The sequence below is a fragment of the Chaetura pelagica genome, unplaced genomic scaffold, assembly GCF_000747805.2.
Source record: "Chaetura pelagica isolate M959 unplaced genomic scaffold, ChaPel_1.0 scaffold108, whole genome shotgun sequence".
NCBI classification, from domain to species: domain Eukaryota; kingdom Metazoa; phylum Chordata; class Aves; order Apodiformes; family Apodidae; genus Chaetura; species Chaetura pelagica.
In genome coordinates, this window is record NW_009970718.1 from 3,400,906 (window position 1) to 3,424,909 (window position 24,004).

The window sequence follows — 24,004 nt, forward strand, 5'->3', positions numbered from 1 at the left end:
CCTGTGAATTTTTACACTTTTCAACCAGTTAGGCAGAGGAAATACACTGAAGAATATTTAGAATGACAGCCAAAGTTAAAAAAACTTTAGTTTATCTCCTCTCTACTTCATGTCTGCCATTTTCTATATTCCTTCTTGAACAGAAAAGTTTAAGGAAAGGATTTTCTAAAGCACTTAGCACAGGCCTAAATGTTTCCCCTAAAGGAAAATCTGTAACTCCCACTGATTTCAATGGTAGGACTGCAATGCAAATGTAAAATCATTTTGAAAATCCCACCTCATGAGATTTCAGTCTAGACATAAGGTCTGTGACCTTGTCACCCACTTCTTTCTTGCCTTAATTCAAACTGATCTCTTAATATCTTGTCTCTTTTACCACTGACATTTAAAAATAAGGTTTCTATCTTTTAAAAGGTTTTTCATCATGTAGATTTTCTCCATAAATTCATATTCTTATTTCTTTTTTTTTAATCTAGCCAGATGCATTATTTTTTTCCTAGGTAAATCCAAATTGTATTGTACACGAAACCTTCCAGTCACTTCTGATAAACTGATGCTTTCAAAATCTTATATTATGTTGTCAAAAGTGACAATAGCAAATTCTACATCTATAGGAGTGCTCCCTACTTTGTTGGTAGTGGAATGAATAGCTAGACTAGAGCTGTAAATATGTTACTCCAATTTCCTCAGCCAAATGAAAAAAATATTTATTTTATGTCTTCTTCTAATGCAAACCCTTTTAATTTACTGTTTCCTTACTAGAAGGCTTCATGTTAAACAAGTCTGCCAGTAGCAACACGTACATGTTTGATATTGAGCCTCCACCCTAGACATTTTTATATTATACAAAGAAAGCAGGAAAGTGGCTCTAAGACTGCTGCTGAGATTTCCAACTTGCTGCCTGTTCTCATATTTCACTAGTAACACCTTATAGACCATCTACAGAACCAGAGGGCTCCACAAAAGTACCTTTAAACAACACTTTTTCAGCGCAGTATTAACACAAGGAGGGATTTACAACAGGACAGGAGAAAGATGTCTCAGCAACCAAGTACTGGCCAAAGCTGGTTTACTTATGAAGAAATTCTTTAGTGTGAGGGTTGTGAGACACTGGAACTGGTTGCCTAGGGCAGCTGTGGATGCTTCATCCCTGGAAGTGTTCAAGGCCAGGTTGAATGGGGCTTTGAGCAACCTGGTATAGAGGGAGGTGTCCCTGTCCCTGGCAAGGGGTTTGTAACTAGATGATCTTTCAGGTCCCTTCCAACTCAAACCATTCTATGATTCTATAATAAAATACAGATGTAGTCAAAGCACTCTAGAGACAGCTGGTACCCCTCATCTATTATTTTTGGGATAACATCATGACCTGGGTTTGCAAGCTTGTTCTAAGGGCTTTTGGGAAAATCACAGTAACAACACACAGCACCAATACCAAGAACAATGCTTGTCAGCTGAAGAAAATGAGAGGCTCCACACTGGTGGATGGAATGCTGCTGTGGTTTTGATCCTCCTCTTGTCTGCAGGATTCTGGAGTAATGAATCTCATCATAAATATTGGGAAACAAATGGTTTTCCCAACCTCTCATCCAACAGGTAGATTTCATAATGTATGACATGGTTCCTCTTACTTCCCTGGTGGTATGGTGACAGAGGCAATCAGGTGGCTCACTGGATATCAAGTAGGACAGCAATATTTTTGCTAAGACAGTTGTAGTGCTTCAACTCTATGGGGAGAGGAGCCTTCCTTCAGTGTTGCTCACCTGATTTTTAAGAGGGTGCTCTACTTGAAAATGAGGACAAAGATAGGCTTCAGTGATGGTGAAGCAGAACAATAGTGATGCTTTGCCCTTAGGTCAGCCTTGATACTATCTCTAGTGATGCTCCCAGTTTTCCCTAGGGCACATTCCCCCCAAAAGAGCATAGTACATGTATCCTTCACAGACATTGCACCTACGCTGCCTTCCCGGGAAACAAAAGCACTTGGGGAGAACGGTACAGCCAGTTCTCACCACAGCATAGTGCCAGGGAAGAGCTAACAAACCTATCCAGCCTTGAAAGCCAAGAAGTCCTCCTGGCTTCAGAAGTTCAGACATAGCCGTGATGCCAGGAGATAACCTGCAGAGATGTCTGCATTGCTTCCAGCAAAAAACAGCACAGCTTGTTGGCCAACACAGAAACTAGCTTTCACCTTCCTCTCACCCTCTGCAGTGGTATGAAACTTGACACTGGCCAGCTTACTTGCTTCACGTTAGATTTACTAGCCCACACCATACTGTCATAGCCATAATTGCTAGTGCCAATTAAGCTTACAAATAATCATTTCTTTACTTACATGAATAGATACTTTGTGCATTTTACATTGATACATATTTGCATAAGGAAAAAGCATCTTAGCAAACTTTACATATCTGAAAAATTCCACCATCAAATTTGCCGTCCTTTTTAAGAACACCATGAATTGCTCTAAGAAGTAGAACTATGATGACATTAAGTCTACAGTGCTGTTCAGGTCTCAACTACTCAAAATATGACTTTAGAATCAAATCACAGAACTAAGAAAAAAGCAAGCCTTGATCAGATATCCAATTTTGCTAATACTACTGTCATCCCAGGATGACTTCACCTGTGTAATCCCACTTCCTTTACATATCTCCTCTTTGGAAAAGTTAGGATTATATGGAGATGTTATGGAAAAAATTTGGAGGACTTCAGACTAAGATGAAGCCAAATCCATGTGAAGTACACTAAATGAATAAGCACAGAGTATTCAATGCAAAACATTGAAATTATGTAGACAGAAGTTAAGCTGAATTCTCCTTCCCTTTCCACCTTCTGAAGAGCTAGCAACAAGGAAATAAATTCTTCTTACTAAGCATGTGCACATGCCAAACATCAAAAACACTGGGAAAAAAAAATCAGATTACTCCTGATGGACCCCCATCTATCCAGAAATCACTCTTCTAGTCTTGAAAAGAACTGGCAATTTATGTCCACTTTGAACAGTCTGAAACCTTTATCTTCTTTTGTATTTTTTAAATGCACCGTCATTAAAAGACTCTACTACAGATTTTCAAACCCTGAACATCAAAGTTAAGATTGTGTGACAGCTGGTATGTTCCAAACTCATCACATTCACTGGTCTGTAACAGGGTAAATGACACAATTACCTGCTGTAATTACTGTTGCTGACAATATATTCTCCCTGGTGATTGATCTGTGTGACTCAGAACTGCTTATCTTTGTCAGTTCAGTCCACATCTCCATTTCTATGTGACTTGGACATTACCTTAGGAAGTAGTTACAAATTAGTTCCAATATCTGCCAAGACAGATATTTGGGATAGTATAAATTGATATTTTATTGCATGATTAAGCAGTCTACCACTCTAATATTATTTTTCATTGGCAAATAAGTATTCACAATGAAATTCTGCTCCCAATTTAAATCAAATGTGCATTTCTTTTATTAATATATTGGAGGGGAAACATACTGAAATAGGTAAACAAAATTAAGGAATAAAATACAACTAAATAAGCACATTGACATTTTCACAAAATGCTCATTCCCAAAGCAAAACATGACATAAAAAATTAAGTGATAAAACATTAAGATACTTCATTCTCATTGTTTTCTTGTGACAATTTTACAGAATCCCTACAGAAGACAACAGTGACTGTTGATTTAGTGCAATGTGAGTTACAGGCTAATCATGCTAGCTGACTGCAAGCATTTCCCTGGGACAGAATACCTTTTACTTTTAAAATATAAAATAGATACAATTCTTTGCACTGTTTCTCCTAAGAATATACTTCAGCTTATGTGAAAAGATTCCAGCATATAATGACAGCACAGAACAGAAACACTCTTTTTAAGATGATTTGGGAGCTTGTCAGAAAGAAAAAATGTTCCTAGAAAAACTCCTACAAATCTTTTAGGTAGAGCAACTCCTATTTTACTGCTAAGCTTGTTGACAGAGCTTTTGGTTCTTGAGATAAACACAGAGATTTTCAAAGTGTTTTTTTATTATTTGATGGGGAGGACCTCAATTTTTGCACAAATGATTACATAAATTGCAAAGGGGGCTGATTTCAAGAAAGTGAATTTGATTACCATTTCTGAAATAATTTCTGTTCTTAGTTTGCTAGTTTGGTCTTGAAGATGTCTCAAAACCACTAGTGTTTCTGAAAATGAAATAGAATTTTTAAAAGACAAGACAGAACAGTCCTGTATATTGAGAATGTCCTCAGGAAAAATACCAAGTATCTTTTATAGACACAGTACTTTCAGAAACACTGCCTCATGGCAGTAACTCTACTGAGGAAAAGTGACATTTTACCCAAGAATCACAGAATCATAGAATGATTTGGGTTGGAAGGAACCTTAAAGATCAGCTAGTTCCAACCTCTAATGATGGGGAGAGACACCTCCCACCGGATCAGGTCGCCCACAGCCCTGTCCAACCTGGTCTTAAACACTTCCTTAGGATTTTGTTACTGGGGAGCACAGTGTAGCCAGGAATGCTTCCCTTTGTATCAATGTGACTTTTCAAATTAATTATGATGACTTGGTCAGTCTTCCTTGGGGCATCAGCAGAACAAAACCCCAAGGATGGGTTCCAATATATTTTTTCAGTAGGTGGTATTTGTTCCTTCTTGTTGGCCCACTCTTTCTGACTGCTGCTGTGAGGCCCTGCCAATCAGTCTGTCTTCTTTATTCATTTTGATGAGCTGGCAAACACAGACAGAGACAACTGAGGAACTGAAACTAGTTTTAGATAAAATCAGAAGGGTGGAAAAAAGCATGAGTTTAGCTCAGCATTAGCTCTGCATTTGTGCAGGACCAGCCACAGCCTAGCTGCAAAATCATCAGCACATTTCAGTGGGAATCAGAAGTTACATGCAGAACTAAAAAAAGCCTGTCTTTGGGATTATGCATAGGAACACTGACACCAGATGAGTCAGTGAAGTGGATAAACCCAATATGTTTACTTTGCACACCAATGCTTTTCAGGGTAGATTTCAGCATAAGTCTATGTGCAAAACAGGACTAGTAAGGATGCAACCCCTGCTCTTGTTGAGGTTCTGTACCACAAGTAAGGCCACTAGTCAAGTACATGGCTGGAAGAGAGGGTTGTAACTCAAAAGGGTCCTTCTGAATTATTCTGGCGGTATCAAAAAATTTCCAATTTTAGGAAGCTGAATGCAGTGAAGTACATCTGATTTTGTAAGTCAAGAATCTCAGTTCAAATGACTGACAAAAGAGAGTAATATTGATAAAGATTTATTGCAGAGACAAACCTAGGAAGGATTTGTCAAAGCAGAAGACAAATACTAAATTATACTGACTGACAATATAAAGCATGAGAGCTAAGGAAACAGTCTGCCATTTAGCATAAAGCAGGTTAATCACTTACAAATATTTCATGAAAAACAAAAGACACTTCTACGTTGTTTTAGGAGTCAATGATTACTGGCCATGCCATTTGGCATGCAGTAGGAATCAAATTATAAAGAATTAAAAGTTTCCTTGCTCACAGATTTTCTCACAAGAAATAATTTCCAAACAGGAAACCTCAATATTCATTCAAAGAGCAAACACTGCAACTATAATATTAAAAGAAAAAGCTTCCAAAACCCTGAACAAAATTTTAAAATACTACATCCCCTCTTACCAGCCTTGACAGACAGTTATCTTTCTTATTCTCTGCCTCTTCTTACAAGTGTGCTATCTTAAGTTTGGAAGTGTTTTTCAACAGTAAATGCCAACAGACAGATATTATATCCATATATCCATGCCAGCTGTATCCACTACCCTTAAAACCTGGCTAATCTATATCACGGCTATAGTCACCTTGATTTTAATGTGAATGTGTAGAAAACTGCTGAGTTCAATAAAGCATGATCACAAAACCTTAAATAACTCCACTGTTCCTTTTTTTAAAAACTGTCTTGCTTCATACAGTAGCTCCGGTCTCTCACTGACCTTGGCTGGAGTCCCTCTGAGAACAGGCTACGCTCTCCCAGCATGAGGCAACCACCAGCTGGCTCAGACACAATAGATGTGAGCTCTCCAACTTGCTTCACGTCTTGCACAATGAGACAGCAGCAGATTCCCATCTCCTAAGCCAGAAAGTTCCTTACAGCTTCTAAGAAACCGACCTCAAGGCTACCTACTGTGTTTCCTGGTCTTTGCAGTTTATCTTTCACTGTCTATGATCCTTCCAGAGAAGGATGGACCAGCCATGAAAGGATGTCATGTCGCGGTTAATTAATATCAGCCATTCTCTTGCTACCATCATCCTAATTCCCACAGTCCACAACTGCTATCCAATATTGGGATGAACAGATGGAGAAGTTTCGACCAGACAAAATCCCACGTACTCTTCAGTCTCCATTACTTAAACTCTTCTAAAGAAAAATTGCAGCTGCTTGGTTGCTGGTAATTCTGGGTGCCATTCAGCCCCAGATTAAGGTAACTAAATTAATGTGTGCATTACTAGGTAGGATTCTACTGTATAAACACACGCCTAGCTAACAAGTCACATCTAGCCTAATACCTTGTGGATACCTGAGACATAAGCAAGGGTCGTAACATGAGGTTCTACAGGAAGATTGTAACAGCAGTTGGAGAGCAAATGGGACACTCCACAGCATCTAAAAAGGCACTGGACCTACAACTGGACAATCAGATCTTGCTATAGCCAATTAACTTCCCATTTTGGTCAGTGTAACCTACAGAACTTTTTAAGCGTAAAATAGACAAACTGGGATTGCATTGCTCAGAGATAAGGGGCTCAAACCCATGGAAAGAGATAATTTATTCTGCTCACATCCAGCAGAACCTACGAGGTAAATCTTGTGTCAGATCTGCTAATCCCATGACGACAACTGCCTAGAAATTGTAAACAGACAACTGAGTTCAGGGTCCAGCGTAAACCTTGACCTGTGTTGATTACAACATGAGCTTAGATGAAGACATCCACAGTCTTAACTGCAAACTGAATTCCACTGTCTATGCCAACTTTAGTGGTGTTCTAACATGAAGAGTCACTGTAACTAGCTATGGAAGAATTAATTCAGTGCTGGTATGGCTTGTTAGATTGTCTTTTTTTACAATATACTGCTAATTTTGAGACACCCTTGCATTTCTAATTTCCAATCAGATTGTACTGACAGAACACTAACTGCAATGCATAAGCTGTCAAGGGATACTGGGTGCTCGAAAGCAGCAGAGGGGTTCAGAACACTGAGAACAGTGCACTGGATGTCTGTTACGTTAACTATGAGATAAATATTAAGCAATGTTAATTTTTGAAAATACTGTAATTTCAGAATTTTTACATTAAAGAAAGATTTCACCCTTTTCTGAGTTACTGTTTCAAACTGAGTGTATTCTCAAGTTGATACTTGTACTTGCTTTTATGTATTTTAAAAATCCCTTATCACCCTAAGAATGCAAAATATATTCCATATAGAACAAAATAATCCATTCTGATGTTCTGTTCCTGCAGACAGATTTTAAACTGTATACAGAAGCTGTAGAAATGTAAAAAAACTAGAGACTTGGTTTTATAACACCTTTTACTTCTCAGTTCCTAAAACCAATAGGGAATTCCACTCTATAGTGCATTGGTGTATGTACTATATATGTATACACCAAATATATATGTATTAGGTAAGAGAATTATTTCTGTAAAAGAATTAACCATCCAATACTGAAGTTCATACTTTGTCAAGGTAATACATTTCCTATTTATCAACTCAAATTATATTCTACCCAGAGCCCTTTAAAACTGTTGGATTTTATCAGCTGAGAAATCAGTCCTTCTGCAATTGCATAGCTGGATGAACAGTTGTCACAAACTGAGTCAGTAACCAAGGAGGAAATGGGACCTAAAAAGTATCTTCTAGGAAGAAAAATAAAGATCTCATTTGAAGGTAAAACCACCTCCAAACTTAGGTGTCAACAGTAACCTGATGCAATCCAAATAAAGCATAAATAAATTCTGTTGTATAAGATCGAGCAGATATATAAAAATGACTTGTGTTGTTATGTTGGTAATGCAGTCGCATAGCAACAAGCTCAGTCTGAATGATCATTCCTTTATTAGCTTTGTGAATTATCTTACAGCTAGAAAGTGGATATTGGAGAGAATTTATCCTGAAAGAGGATTGGGAGCTTCGTGTAGGCTGCCATACTAAAAGGCAGAATGGTAACAGGGCCAAGGAATGTAAAACAGAATCAAACAGGGTTTGAGGTAAAAATGCTCTGTGCACACAAGCTGACTTCTGGAGTGTTTATTACTGAACAGCAACCCTCACGGCACAGCTGGACACATCACCCCAGTGGAGTTTGGATTACACTGTGTGATAATGCATGTGCATGCACGTTACTTCTAATATAATTGAGGGGGGATCACCAGAATCAGAGATGGAAAAGACAGATGGTTCATCTTGCCCACATCATTATAAACCCAGAACTGCATGTTTTCTCTGGTGGTTTGCTGACTACAACATTTCCTTACTCAAGCTGTAGTATGTCACTCCCATGATGTTACAACAAGCCCCTGTCAGTATGTTTGTTAATTGCTCTGTCCCTTGCACCATCCTGCACATTTATTCTCAGTCTTTCTTTAAGCAAAGTCAATAAGCTCAGCTGTTGTACAAGCTGCAGAACTTGATGAAAACTTCAAATCTTGCTGATTCCACCAAAATAAGTCAAGGCAAGTAAACAGGAAGAAATCAGCTTTTCTTATTGTCATTATATCTCATATTACTGTATTTTCAAGTAACAAAGCTGTTATACTATCAGCATACAAATAATCTGAGGTCACAGACCTTTTTTTTTTTACTTCTTTGCAGCAGGGATGGGTAAAGGATACACAGCAGTGCAGAATAAAGTCTCATTTCATGGCCATATTTAGTCACTTAATAAAATGTGGCCTCATTTACCAATGTACTAAGCACTACAAACTCTTATCCCCAAGACGACTTGTGGATTCTCTTGTGCATCTGAGGACAGCAGGCCAATTTTATACTGTTAATCAACTGAGGGCGAGCAGGCAGCTTTAAACACATAGAAGCTGGATGACTTTGTTCAACTGGGTTACATCATCCTTAACTTAGCTTTCCTCCATGGAAACCAGGGCAACTATACCACTCTTAGAAGTGGTTGATGCAGGTGCCAAAACACAGTCCACATTGCTCACATGTAAGATAGGTTTTACTCTTTGTTTTAAATAAGGAGATGCATTTCCTTTCATTTCTCAGAACTCATTTGTGGAAACTGAAATGTATAGTCGGAACAAAAATAGCTAGTAATGATATTGTAAAATACCCACACTTCCCAGCTAGCTGGAGTCTATCTCCTGCTAACGTGTACTGGTGAAAACCCATTTCCTGCCCCACATCAGAACCCATCAGTGAGCTTTTCCTGAATATCTGGAAGGAATGCATCACAAATCTGGACTTTAACCTGGCTTGTGGCCTAAGGATTAAAGACGGATTTTACCTTCAGCATCCTCACAAGCAATTAAACAGAGTTTTTCTCAAGAATTTATACCATTAAACATCGTTTGCTACACAGTATAAGAAAAAGATTTCTGAGACTGTTGACATCCCAAACAACTAACGGATTTACAAGTCAAAAACGAACCAGTGAAATCTGCACAGAAGCCCAGAGGCAGATGCACTTTTATGAACCTGAGTTTCTAGATGCCAAGAGGAATTATTCATCCAAAGTGTGTCAGAGTTATATGTTAATTAAAAAAACATGTGGCAGGGAGTGTATTCACCCCCTCAAAAATTGCAGTATCTTGCAAGAAGCAGAGGATAGAAACTGGGCAGTCAGCAAACCCCCTGATAATCTGGAAATTAGAATCATAAACAGTATTTGAGCTGTGTTATTTCAACAAAATCACAGCCCCCAGATAATGGTATTTCAAGTCCATCCAGATACCAGACTGGCGGTTCTCACAGTGGGGGCATCTGTGCTCAGGGGATAAGGATGGACTCCATTAGCACTGCAAAGACGCTACTTCTGTCTCCTCATAAGCATCCTCAGATGACTTACATTGTAAACAAAACAGGAAGAGGAAGCAAGACACAACCTTTGGCTATACACTATATATATATATACACATATATATATATATAAATATATATGTATATATATATACACACATATATAAAACACAACACCTAGATGTGAATATCTTTCCTGGCTGACATGATAGTGAAAGCTGGGCATTGGCACATAAAAAGCAGATTTTCTTTTTTATCAAATTAACACAACTAATACAGAGACTTCCAAAGATGGGGAGAGAAAAAAGTCTCCAAAGGCAACTCCAGTTTCTGCTGAGGATCATAACTATACCTTTAAGGCTTTATTTTCAAAAGCAGTAGAGGAAGATTGGCAGCTATAGAAGTATCACCCACTCTCCAGAGAATATCATTAGCCCATCATATCATGACCCAGGGCCAGCAAAGAGATAGAAGTATTCCAGAGATACTTCTTTAAAATCCTTTTTCATACACACACATAAACACAAACTCCAAAGTCCCATCAATGCTTAGCAAAATAACACACCATAAGGTATATTCTTTAAGTCGGGACACCACCAGTGGCATTAGCTGAAATCCAAGCAGACGTATAGGCAGTTTATAAGCCACTACTATCTGCAAGAACAGAACCAAATTGGAAGACTTAGGAAGAGTACAACTTTGATTACTATGGGCAAAGCAAGTGTAAAATACATCACAAAGGTGTGGCCTCCAAGAAAAAAAATAATGGCTGCATAAGGAAAGAAAGCACAAAGATAGCTGAGGTAGTGCCAGATGCATGAGCACTGAATGGGCTAAATGTGATTATCTGTTTTCTATACATTATGACCAGATGTCCTTGGCACATTGCTGGCTCATGGTCATCCTCCTGTCCACCAGGACCCCCAAGTCCCTTTCTCCTACACTGCTCTCCAGCAGGTCAGCCCCCAACCTGGACTGGTACATGGGCTTGTTCTTCCCCAGATGCAAGACTCTACACTTGCCCTTGTTGAATTTCATTAAATTTCTCCTTTCCCAGCTTTCCAGCCTGTCTAGGTCTTGCTGAATGGCAGCAAAGTCAGCCCACAATATCATTACAGAGCAGAGTATATGGGTCAGAAGTTAAAAATACTGTAAAGAACTATGCGTCACTGATCTGCAATGGTGCAAGCCTTTCCCCCTTTACTATTGTCACTCCTGGAGTAATTAGTATTATTGTTATAATAATTCCCACTTTTCCACATTCATCATCATTATGCAGCTAAATGTGTAGTTTTCTCCTTAAATCTTTTCCATATGTCAAGTCAGTCTCCCCAGACCCCTACTTATTTTAATGCTGGTCTTGGAATTCCTTCCAATTTGCAACAGATTTGTGATTTAATTTGATTTGAAAAGTATGCAGAGCTGCCAGTACTCCTAAAAAATTAACATTTCAGGTGTCACTCAACTTGCTACCACCATGCTTCTTGGCAATTTATGCAAAAGCAATTATTAGGCTTCTGTTTACTGTGAGAGGCTATAGAAAAGAAATGAAAAGAAAAGAAAAGAAAAGAAAAGAAAAGAAAAGAAAAGAAAAGAAAAGAAAAGAAAAGAAAAGAAAAGAAAAGAAAAGAAAAGAAAAGAAAAGAAAAGAAAAGAAAAGAAAAGAAAAGAAAAGAAAAGAAAAGAAAAGAAAAGAAAAGAAAAGAAAAGAAAAGAAAAGAAAAGAAAAGAAAAGAAAAGAAAAGAAAAGAAAAGAAAAGAAAAGAAAAGAAAAGAAAAGAAAAGAAAAGAAAAGAAAAGAAAAGAAAAGAAAAGAAAAGAAAAGAAAAGAAAAGAAAAGAAAAGAAAAGAAAAGAAAAGAAAAGAAAAGAAAAGAAAAGAAAAGAAAAGAAAAGAAAAGAAAAGAAAAGAAAAGAAAAGAAAAGAAAAGAAAAGAAAAGAAAAGAAAAGAAAAGAAAAGAAAAGAAAAGAAAAGAAAAGAAAAGAAAAGAAAAGAAAAGAAAAGAAAAGAAAAGAAAAGAAAAGAAAAGAAAAGAAAAGAAAAGAAAAGAAAAGAAAAGAAAAGAAAAGAAAAGAAAAGAAAAGAAAAGAAAAGAAAAGAAAAGAAAAGAAAAGAAAAGAAAAGAAAAGAAAAGAAAAGAAAAGAAAAGAAAAGAAAAGAAAAGAAAAGAAAAGAAAAGAAAAGAAAAGAAAAGAAAAGAAAAGAAAAGAAAAGAAAAGAAAAGAAAAGAAAAGAAAAGAAAAGAAAAGAAAAGAAAAGAAAAGAAAAGAAAAGAAAAGAAAAGAAAAGAAAAGAAAAGAAAAGAAAAGAAAAGAAAAGAAAAGAAAAGAAAAGAAAAGAAAAGAAAAGAAAAGAAAAGAAAAGAAAAGAAAAGAAAAGAAAAGAAAAGAAAAGAAAAGAAAAGAAAAGAAAAGAAAAGAAAAGAAAAGAAAAGAAAAGAAAAGAAAAGAAAAGAAAAGAAAAGAAAAGAAAAGAAAAGAAAAGAAAAGAAAAGAAAAGAAAAGAAAAGAAAAGAAAAGAAAAGAAAAGAAAAGAAAAGAAAAGAAAAGAAAAGAAAAGAAAAGAAAAGAAAAGAAAAGAAAAGAAAAGAAAAGAAAAGAAAAGAAAAGAAAAGAAAAGAAAAGAAAAGAAAAGAAAAGAAAAGAAAAGAAAAGAAAAGAAAAGAAAAGAAAAGAAAAGAAAAGAAAAGAAAAGAAAAGAAAAGAAAAGAAAAGAAAAGAAAAGAAAAGAAAAGAAAAGAAAAGCTGCTGAATGCATTGACAGCCTTTGGGGAAAAATGTTAGAAAAATCTCTCAGACTTGTAAAGATTTAGATATGCAAGTTCCAGCTGGATACATCCAGTTTAGGCCCAGTGAGCCCAACACATCTTTCACTGCTTTAAGTAGGCCTTCCATATGACCAAGTCAAATTGCACAAAAAACAAAGACATCCATCGATTCCATCTATTCCATCCATTCCTTTCATTTCTGAAGAAGTACTTCATCCCTTACTTCTGTTAAGACCCTGAAACCACAATGCACTGAAGAACAACAAGCCCTGCAAATGTTCCCACCATGGTCATGGGTATGTAATTTAAAAATCCTTTATAATTCTCCTCAGAAGTCAGAACACAAACATGACAGTACCAGGCTGTAATACACAGTAACATCCTTACAGACTTAGAATCTCCGCATATTTTGTCACCTCCTTTGACTTCGATGCAATTTATTTTCAAGGATTAGCAACAAATCAGCATGATTTACAGTAAATACAAAGAGGAAAGACAAAAATTGTCTGTAATGCATTTAGCAAAATGGTTATGAAAAAGACTACAAGGTCTGCATGCTTAAAACATGGCCATGAGTGCCTAGCTTGGCCAGATCATGCTTGGAAGAAGTAGGCCCCAATTTGCAACATGCCTAATATGGATTTAATAATTAAACAGTTAAGACTTCACATATATTTATTGCCAAAGTACAGTGCAATTTTAAAACCTCACTGGTGTCAGGGTACAAAGTTGTAGGTAACTCGCTTCTCTCTCTCCAAAAAAAACCACCACTTGTTCAGACTAAACATGATTAACCAACTCCTCACTATCAGAGCCAAGTGTGAAATAGAAAGATCTCATCTCTCATTTCCTAACTTTTTTCCTTTTGGAAAAAAAAAAAAAAAAAAAAAAGGTAAATTTAATAATTATATGAAAAGATCTGCATTGCTGCCTGCTGCAGATTAGGCAGCAGCCTGAATGACTGACACTAGCTGCATCCTTGCTTCCATCAAGAAACCCTTATTTTTCCAGTCAGGAACACAACCCATGCATTTCTGTAATCCCAGGCAGAGTAAGGATGGAAGTATCACTGTTCCAGAAAAATACTAAAGTGTTCAGATTTAACCATCTCTAAGAGCAATGGTGTATATACCACTACACATACAAAAGTACTGCAGCAGAGGCTCACGGCTGAGGTTTCCTGCATTCCTTCCCCCAGCACACCACCATTACATTTCAAGTTCTGTGAAGCAAAGAGGAAAGGGAATGAGATGATACCAAAGTAGGGAAATGGAAGAAGTAGGCCCCAATTTGCAACATGCCTAATATGGATTTAATAATTAAACAGTTAAGACTTCACATATATTTATTGCCAAAGTACAGTGCAATTTTAAAACCTCACTGGTGTCAGGGTACAAAGTTGTAGGTAACTCGCTTCTCTCTCTCCAAAAAAAACCACCACTTGTTCAGACTAAACATGATTAACCAACTCCTCACTATCAGAGCCAAGTGTGAAATAGAAAGATCTCATCTCTCATTTCCTAACTTTTTTCCTTTTGGAAAAAAGAAAAAAAAAAAAAAAGGTAAATTTAATAATTATATGAAAAGATCTGCATTGCTGCCTGCTGCAGATTAGGCAGCAGCCTGAATGACTGACACTAGCTGCATCCTTGCTTCCATCAAGAAACCCTTATTTTTCCAGTCAGGAACACAACCCATGCATTTCTGTAATCCCAGGCAGAGTAAGGATGGAAGTATCACTGTTCCAGAAAAATACTAAAGTGTTCAGATTTAACCATCTCTAAGAGCAATGGTGTATATACCACTACACATACAAAAGTACTGCAGCAGAGGCTCACGGCTGAGGTTTCCTGCATTCCTTCCCCCAGCACACCACCATTACATTTCAAGTTCTGTGAAGCAAAGAGGAAAGGGAATGAGATGCTACCAAAGTAGTGAAAGCATGGTAGCCTAGGGCATATTTTTAATGCCTTTAATTTGCAGTTTGTTCACCCATTTGGCATATAGGTGCAGCTTAGGGCTCATCTCCCTTCTCAGACTTATGCCAAAGTAGGGAAAGCATGGTAGCCTAGGGCATATTTTTAATGCCTTTAATTTGCAGTTTGTTCACCCATTTGGCATATAGGTGCAGCTTAGGGCTCATCTCCCTTCTCAGACTTATGATTGATTTCTGAACATAAAATCAGTCATGAACAACAGATTTCTGTGTAAATATGATTGTGACTAACTCAATCTAAGCCTGCAAATCTTGCTTCCAAGATGAATACAAATAAAAAAAATCTGAAATTGATGTCTTCATTACATCCTTTGTTGCAAAAATCAAAATGTAATTCAGATCTATTGTAAAACTTGCAATAAACATGCCAGGAAGAAAAAGACTGAAGCTGTTTTGGAAGCAGCTATATAATGTCTAAATCAGTCTTTTTTGCCCAGGCCTCTGACAGAGATAGATAGCACAGATTTCTTTTCAAATGGCTCATGTGGGAGAAAAGCTCTTCAATGTCACTGATTTTACATCTCTTTTCTATTTTGATCAATGACTGCTAAATTATATATGTGTGCATAGAATGGAACAATAAGGCATTTTACGTTAGTCTGCCAGCAAGCTGCGTGGACATCACTCACATTATAACCTGCCTAATCAAGGTTCAGATCCAATTTTTCAGCATCTCCTTCCTGTGCATCAGCTATCCTGTGCAAACAAAGACATATGTATGCCAAGCTACAGAACATTTCCTTCCTGCTTTGTAAGAGACTCAAGGATGTGCTACGAGAGCTTCTCGTCCAGTTTGCAGTAAGTCAGCTATTTTATGCACAGCTACGGTTTCATAACCTGATTCGACTACACAGCATTACAAGGAACTGAAATATATATTTAAAATTTAACATTTAGTAACACACAGGGTCAATTGTTGCTTGTTTGCTCTTTTCTTGTTATTCCTGAAATGGATTTAAAGTCTGCCTCATCTTCAGTTTCATTGCCATTTCAGCTGGGAAGTTAAAACCAGAATTGCCAATGAGGCAAACAGAGACTTGCCAAGAGCTTTAAATTCTGTAGAAGGCAAAAGAGTTGCAGACTGTGGCAAAAATCAAAGTGCATAGGACTCTCTGTACACAAATACTGAGACATTTGAGCAGAATTGCAAACAATACAACCACACCAACATAAGTCTTGGAGTCTTTGGTAGTTTTTGTAGTATTCTTGCAGTATCAAGGTGCCCCTAAACCATTCAGGATTGCTTTTGCACACAAGATGCCTGCTTGAGGCTTCTGCAGTATGGCTGTCATGAGTAGCTGGCAAGAGGCATCTTTATAATACCCTTCTGCTGTAGCTGGGAATTGATGCTATGCAAGCTGATGCTTCCAGCTATCTCAAGGAAAACAGAAGAGAGCAATGCAGAAGTTTTGTCCTACAATACTCATTTATTGCATGAATTACACAAAGCAGAGACTATAAAATGGTATGAATATAAAGGTATTTTGCAGCTTCTACAATAAATCTGATTATGAGAACAAAACAAAACAAAACATGGAAAACCCATAAAAATCTGTTAAGGACAGTGCACAGCCTTCCTTTCACAGATACATCAAGTTAAACAGAGTACTCTTGAAAAAAACCTTTCAAAAATATCTCCTTAATTTGCAGCGCTCTGTCTCTTTGGTCTAGAATTCTTTCTTTTTTCCTTACTGTCCTGCTTTTCCACCAGATAAAAAGGCTTGGTTTATGCCCTTAAATTCAAGAACTAGCACTGCCAGGACAAGAAAACTGAGCTTAACTAAAATAATTCCCAGCTGCAGTGAATTGGCCATGAATTTGTGTTGCACAGTGAGGTGTGCTGGGCACAGAGAAGTTGGGATCTGGGTGCTCAAAGTACAAAGATTTTTGTGTGCTCCTTTCTACAATCATAAAAGGCAGATTAAATTGATTGACTTAAATAGAGCAAATATGAGGTCGACTGAGACAGGTTGGGATCCCTAATATACTTGATTCTTTAAACAAAATGTATTTGGAAAATACTTTTCCTTCTCAAGACCTAGATATAATTTTTTTCGCTGAATGTCATTAAGGCTCCACTTAAATTAAAAACAAACAAACAAACTGAAAAAATGTCAATAAAAGGAAAGTATAATGAGTTTTTCTTGCAAACTACTTGCTTTAAAATACCACAGTATGCTGTAAGAGAAAATCATGCTTATGAAAATCAGCTATACCCAAGAAAAACAGCCTAAACTAAACCTGTTGGCATTATCTGCATGACAGCAAAGTACTCACATTAGCATCCTAAACTCCTTCCCACAGTTATTTTGCACTGTTTTATTAACATACACAAACTCCAGCAATATCCTGCAAACATGGCCCATGTTTCCACTGAACAGCTTTTGGTGGTTCTCAGAACTGAGCAAATTTCTTCAGGAGAGATAATGTCAAGCAACCTACTGGTTTTAAACTTTGAGAAACTCCATGTTAAAGCCACAGCAACATAGCCTCCCTACTTATGTTCACTTTACCTCTTAGATTTATACCTAGACGAATGAGTGCATGTGAAAGTCTCAGAAATCAGGATCTTTAATACATGGCAAAACCAGCCAAGAACAAAGAATACGCTGAGGAGTGAAAAACCTCTAGCTGTCTCATTTACAAATATATACACTTGCCACCTGCTTTAACACAGTGCTAAATGCTCTCAGTGTCACTCATATAGATAAAATGTCATGTATTAATCAAACCACATGTCTTTAGATGCATACTGTGTTTCCCTCAATTTTTAAAACATAATTAACCTATCATTCAATAGTTGTTTGGTGGAAATGTCACACAAGACTCTCATAACTCTACATAGAATCATAGAATGGTTTGAGTTGGAAGGGATCTTAAAGATCATCCAGTTCCAGCCCCCCTGCCATGGGCAGGGACACCTCTCACTAGAGGAGTTTGCTCAAAGCCCCATCCAAACTGGCCTTGAACACTTTCAGGGATGCAGCACCCACAACTTCCCTGGGCAGCCTGCTCCAGTGTCTCACCACCCTCACACTAAAGAATTTCTTCCTAATGTCTAACCTAAATCTCTCCTCTTCCAGTTTGAAACCATTGTCCCTCATCCTATCACTACATGCTCTTGTAAAATCTCCACTCTATCTTTCCTGTAGGCCACTTGAGGCACTGAAAGGTCTCCCCAGATCCTTCTCTTCAGGCTGAACAACCCCAACTCTCTGAGCCTGTCTTCATAGGAGAGGTGTCCGAGCCCTCTGACCATCTTTGTGGCCCTTCTCTGGATTTGCTACAACAGCTTTTCTGCACTACTGACATATTTCACTAACTGACCAATGCCTCCATGAGAGGTGCTCACACTAGTTGGGGAACCAGAAAAAAGTACTGATCTTTTGTGACATATATGCTTAAAGATGTCATGTTGTCATTTATAGAAATTCTACCACCCAACAGGCACTGCATCCTTGTGGTTGCCTCTCACTATCCAAAAATCACTATAATTTAACTCGAGAAAAACTTCAGCATCTAAATGACAGCATTGCTCAGACATACAGAAAGTCACTGCATGACAGTTCATCTGGCATAGAAAGTCTTAAGATTTGAAATCTTACAGAACTCTTTCATCCACTTCACTTCCTTTTGCATTGACTTTTCCCAGCTTGATTAAAGGAAAGTTGGAAAAGAAAGAATTCATTTTGTCACACATCAGGTTGATTTAACGGGAAACTATTATTTACAAATGTGGAGCCAAACTTAGTTTGGTATGTGAGATCTGTAATGGATTTCCAGCAAGTTTTGCACCAGTTTGACTGTCCAGAGCTCTTGAACTACACTGAATTTCACAACAGCACATTTCAGTAAATACAGGGAATGCAATGTGTGGAGTACTAAGAAATACCTTTATTATATTTATAGACATTGAATGCCCTGGAAGTTATTTATGATGGTTTACCATTTCCAGAGTTCAATCTGAACAGCAAGGGAAGAAAAGTGGAAAAAGTATCACAGTGATTTAGATTAAGTCAGTCCTAAAATAATCCCAAAGTTCACATTTGGTAGGTAGTGAAACAATTGTTTCACTCAGCTAAGAATGTGGAAAACATGAAAGAACTATCAGAAACATACTGGTTGCTTCAGAAAGGACCTGCTGCAAGCACCCTCTGATTTAGTCCTTACTGAACTTACTGAACTTACTGAAGTAAGTTAATGCTTACCAGTGCATGTGAGAGGAATGTCAAGTCCAGGTAAGACAGTACGCACAAAATTCACACATATGTGGTTTGAATCCATGTCCCCGAGTGCTGTGCATGTTTGGGCAACTATGCTACTTTATGAAGATGATGTTATTGTACCAAGACGTATCATTTATGCCCAAAAATGCCAAGACATAACTGACAGAAATAAATAAATCTAGAAATTAATTGCATGGTGCTTTCTTCACATTCTGAATACTCTCATCCATTTATAACCAGTGCTATTGTTAGATTCTATGAACTCTAAAAAAGTTCTACTGAATAAATCTATCCTCTTATATAAAGAAGTAATGCATTCCCCTGTGCACACAAAATAGTGGCACAATTTTTTTCACATATGCTTTTCTGAGAAAATGAGCCACATCTTTGAATCATAGTTGCTTTATCTTTCTAGTAGGAAAAAAACACATTCCTCCCAGGAACACTTACAGTCGGCCTGACTCTGACATTGAAGTTTGTTTTAAATGTTCAGTTTTCACTCCATAACCCTAAAATACCTTGCAATAAAAGAAGACTGGAAGAGAGAATGTCAGGATGAGCCCCACACCTCTAGAACATCCACTGGCAGTAAAGCAAAAAGGGATGATACAGAGACAAGACCAACCATATAGTCCAGTGGCAAAAGGCAGGCAGAGTTCCTGCCCTGAACTCAGGATTCAACTGGGAAACATCCCCAGTATAGGAGGATTCAAAACAGGGCAACAGACACCTCTAATATGCAGCAAATTTAACTCAATCAAAAGTTTGTAGAAGAGTCATTATAGTTCAAGTGAAGTTCTTCCAGATCACCATGAGGAAGCTGAGTAACCCAGAGAACTATTTTTGCTGCCATATTTTTCCCTTCAGCCTCCACCCTTCACCTTTTCTTTCAGCACCCAAAGCCATGGAGACCTGTAAGACAATCCAGATTCTTACGGTTTCAGGCAAATTAGATAACATAGATATAAACTGTAAAAAGCATTAGCTTTTCTGCACTGTATCCTTGTAATTATTTTGGTGTTTATTCTGCTTAACATTTCATGTAGACATTTTGCAACTCTAACAACTATAGACTTCAGAAGAATTGTATCAGTGCCCTTACATATCATCATCCTGCCATTTCCTTGCACAAGGATACAGCTCTTACCTGTACACGAATAATCATCGATGCGTATATATCCTGTTTTGCAGATGCACATAAAGGATCCTGGTGTATTTACACACATGGTATTCTCCCGACAGTAGTGCCTCCCTTCAGCACACTCATCAACATCTGTAAATAAGGCAAAGAGGAACACAAGTCAAATGCAGCAGCATTCTTTACAATCTCTCTATACAATGCTATTCACTTCCATTAGTAGTAGGTTAGACTAAAAAGTTGAGCAGCAATGCATTTTGGAAAGATTTTCTGCCTTCTCCTTTAAAAAAAACTGCTTGAAGTGTTGAAAGACAAGAGGTGGTATGAGCTTTCTGGGAACATCTGTTAGTGAAGTTACATTACACTGGCTTACATCTTTCCAGAGTCCTTTGAAGTGCATGTGATGATATTCCCTGACTTAAGTGGGAACCAAAAAAATAACTGGGGTCCCAAACAGTAGACCAATTTGCCTCAACATTGCAATGTCATCCATCACTGTACCTGTGTAGTCACTGCAGTTATCAGCATACAAACACACTACTACATGCATACTGTATGCATACTATATGCCTTTGATATAACAGGTATTGTTGTTTGGGAAATAACTAGAAGGGACATGGTAAGATCTGAAAAGTTTCTCTTAGAAATATAGTTGATCAGTAATTTGTATATATATTACCATATATATACATATCTACATACATATATAAGAGCATCTCTCCTATGTGTAATCACTGAGAAAGCTGGGACTCATTAGCCTGGAGAAGGCTAAAGGGAGACCTTATTCATGCCTATCTAAAGGGTGGGTGCAAGAAGGATGGAGCCAGACTTTTCAGTAGCTTACAGTGACAGAACAAAGAGCAACAGGCACAAGTTGGAACACAGGAAGTTCCATTTAAATACGAGAAAAAACTTCTTTACTATGAGTGTGATAGAGCCCTGGAACAGGCTGCCCAGGGAGGTTGTGGAGTCTCCTTCTCTAGAGATAATCAAAACCCACCTGGATGCTTTTCTGAGTAATGTGCTCTAGGTAATCCTGTTTTAGCAGGGGAGTTGGACTAGATGATTTCTAGAGGTCCCTTCCAACTCTGACAGTTTTGTGATTCTGTGTATATAGATACATATACACACACCATATCTGAAAACAAGCTGAAAGAATCTGTTTTATATAAAGACCTGCTGTGGCAGAAAAAAAGTTGCAATTTGTTAAAAAAATTGTTGAGGTGGAATACTTGCTACAGCATGAAGTCTTGTAGCAAACTCCAGGCATAAACCACTGTAGCCATGGACTTCAAAACCTGATTGGTTTTGGTACTCCCTTGGATTGCAAAATTAGACATATTTATAGTAACAGGTTATACTTCAATGTAAGACAGCAAAAGCACCACAAATAACAACAAAAAAAAAATATCCCAGACTTCTGCTCACTATTATCATGCTGCAAAGAAGAAAAGTTACATTTATTTGGAAATGATTAGTAGCATGCTGTTACTCTAATACTAATGATAGAGAGCATGACTGAGATACTGTGCACATCCAGTTAACTTGTCATGCAACATGCCATTGAACCGTAGTAAAAAAGTATGCTAAAAATCAAAGGGTGGATTGTTGGCTTGCTTTTTTTTTTTTTTTTTTTTCCCCTCTTGTTCATCAGTTTTGATTTCCTCCCTGTTTTCAGTTAAGTTTACAGCTTTCACGGTTGAAAGTAAAATCTCTGGATGGAAAGCAGTGTGGTGTTCCAGAGTCTGATGTTAGTTCCAAATGATAAACTGGATTTATAAACTCTAATCAGGGTTGACTTCTTAATTTTGTGATGGTAAATGTCAACAGTGTTAAGTCCTGTATTTTACTTCTGTTTAGGTCATATACTTATTTCACAATTCTTCCTCTCTTCCCAGTGTCTTTGCATTAATAGCTACTTACCATCTGCTATCATTGCCTGCTTTTTCCCCCCCTACATTCCCAGACAAAAATTTGCCTTGCAGTACAAAACAACATGACACTGAATATTACTGATTCTGTGGTAATAACTGAGTTTTGAAAAGCTTGTATTTTCCCCAGTTTCTCTGCCCCATGCAACTGTTCTGCTGGATTCTGCTGGAGAAGCTGAGGGCCATTTGTTTCAAACCATGAAGGTGTTGACTGCAAATGCTCAAGTGTGGTGAGCCCAGACCTTTTTGGACAAACTCTGTTCCTAAGAGTTTCACAGTGATTATATTTCAGCTGATTTCCTTCCTTTCCCTATAAGCTCTGCAGGCATGGAAGAATCATACCTCTATCAGAGTGTTGATTTGGAAAATCTATTTTGTAATTTTCATGGAAATACACAACCATACAAATAAATGTGTATTTACAGGGGGCACAGTGAGCATATTAGGGTTCAAAACACATTTTTTGAAAGTTATCTGAGAAAGAAAAAGAAAAATGAAACTATCACAAGGCTACCACAGAGGGAGCTGGTTTTGCACATAATTAGTGGAAAACGGCACACATCTCCTGATGTACAGATGTTCTGCAGAAACATAAATGTGCAGTTCACAAAACCAGCCAGCAGATGCAATGTATGTCCCTGCTATATCACAAACAATGCAACTTGTATCTTTGATAATTCCAGTTCACAACTCCATATTAAATTAATGGTGTTGATTTATATTTAAGTAACAACATCAGTCTTCAAGTAATTAGAGGCCTTATGTTCTTGGCATCAACAAACTGCCTAGGACCTGGCTTTGGCACCCCTAGAAAATTCTACTTAAAGATCCAAAGCCTCAAAAACATTTAAAGGAACATTCTGAAAAGTATATTAATTATTGCTTTGGTAGGTAAATAGCCACAGGAGATCCAAAATGTTAATGGTTTTCATTTTGCAATGTAAAACTTAAAGCCAGACCTGCTTTGATTCAAAACTTCTAATTAAAAGGGTTCTAAACAGGAGCATCTGTTTTGCCAACATACTACATATTGAGGTTTTGCAAAATGTTTTCTTTAGAATTGGCTTTATTTAAAAACTTTGCTCATTCAATTCTTGTTAAAAAAAAGCAATCCACAACTGGCCCAGTTAACTTTGGATTTAAGTGTTTCATTTTAACAAATCTAGTTATTTTTTTCCAACTGACTTGCAAAGATACAGTCCACATTTTTTTTTTAAATGCTCACTGGAAAACAAAACTCTCCCACACAGCTCTCTAAAAAGCCTAAAGAATGCAAAGGAAATAAAGTGATTATTATTTCTATCACATTATTATATTACATTAATACCTAAAGAACACAATCTCATGTCAACACTCCATTGCTCTAACCCATGAACACAGAGCTGATCAGAAGCTGCTTTTACAAACAATTTGCAACTTTAGCACTAAATTACATCACCACTGGACAAAAAGGTAATTAATGCAGAAAGGAGAAAGTTACAAATTACAACTAGTCACAGAGAGACTGTCTGATTCCATCCCCCCTTTAGCACTCCATATGCAAGCTACACATATATGAGGTTAAGGTATCAAGGAAGACTGAACTGGGGCAGGGCAAGAGCCCAACATCTGTTCTCTTTCAAGCTATCAAAATCCAAGCCTTTTCATCCTGCTTACTGATTGTAACACCACTGTAGCCTTTTATTCACCTTTAGTCACAAATACACTAAGTACAACAGAGAACCTGACGAATTTCATTATCTAAGAAAGCCTACAACATTTATCTTAATTTTCTCCTGCCAAAAAGCCTAGTTAGCATATTAATGAGCATTAATGTCTCACTGTTTAGCCAGTAAGAAGCTGAAGTCAGCCAGCTCAATAGGATGAATGCACCATTCCAATGGCTCCACACATTCAACAATAAAGACTTGTGTGCATGAAGCC

At 37.4% G+C, this 24,004-nt stretch overlaps 1 protein-coding gene across 1 annotated transcript in view; it reads right to left on the minus strand.

Moving 5' to 3' along the window:
• Positions 1–24,004, minus strand: part of NELL2 (NEL-like 2 (chicken)) — a 176,118-nt gene that overhangs the window by 52,281 nt on the left and 99,833 nt on the right. The window contains exon 12 of the mRNA XM_010006301.1: positions 20,160–20,285. Coding sequence (XP_010004603.1) covers positions 20,160–20,285 — 126 coding nt within the window. The remainder of the gene's footprint in view (positions 1–20,159; positions 20,286–24,004) is intronic.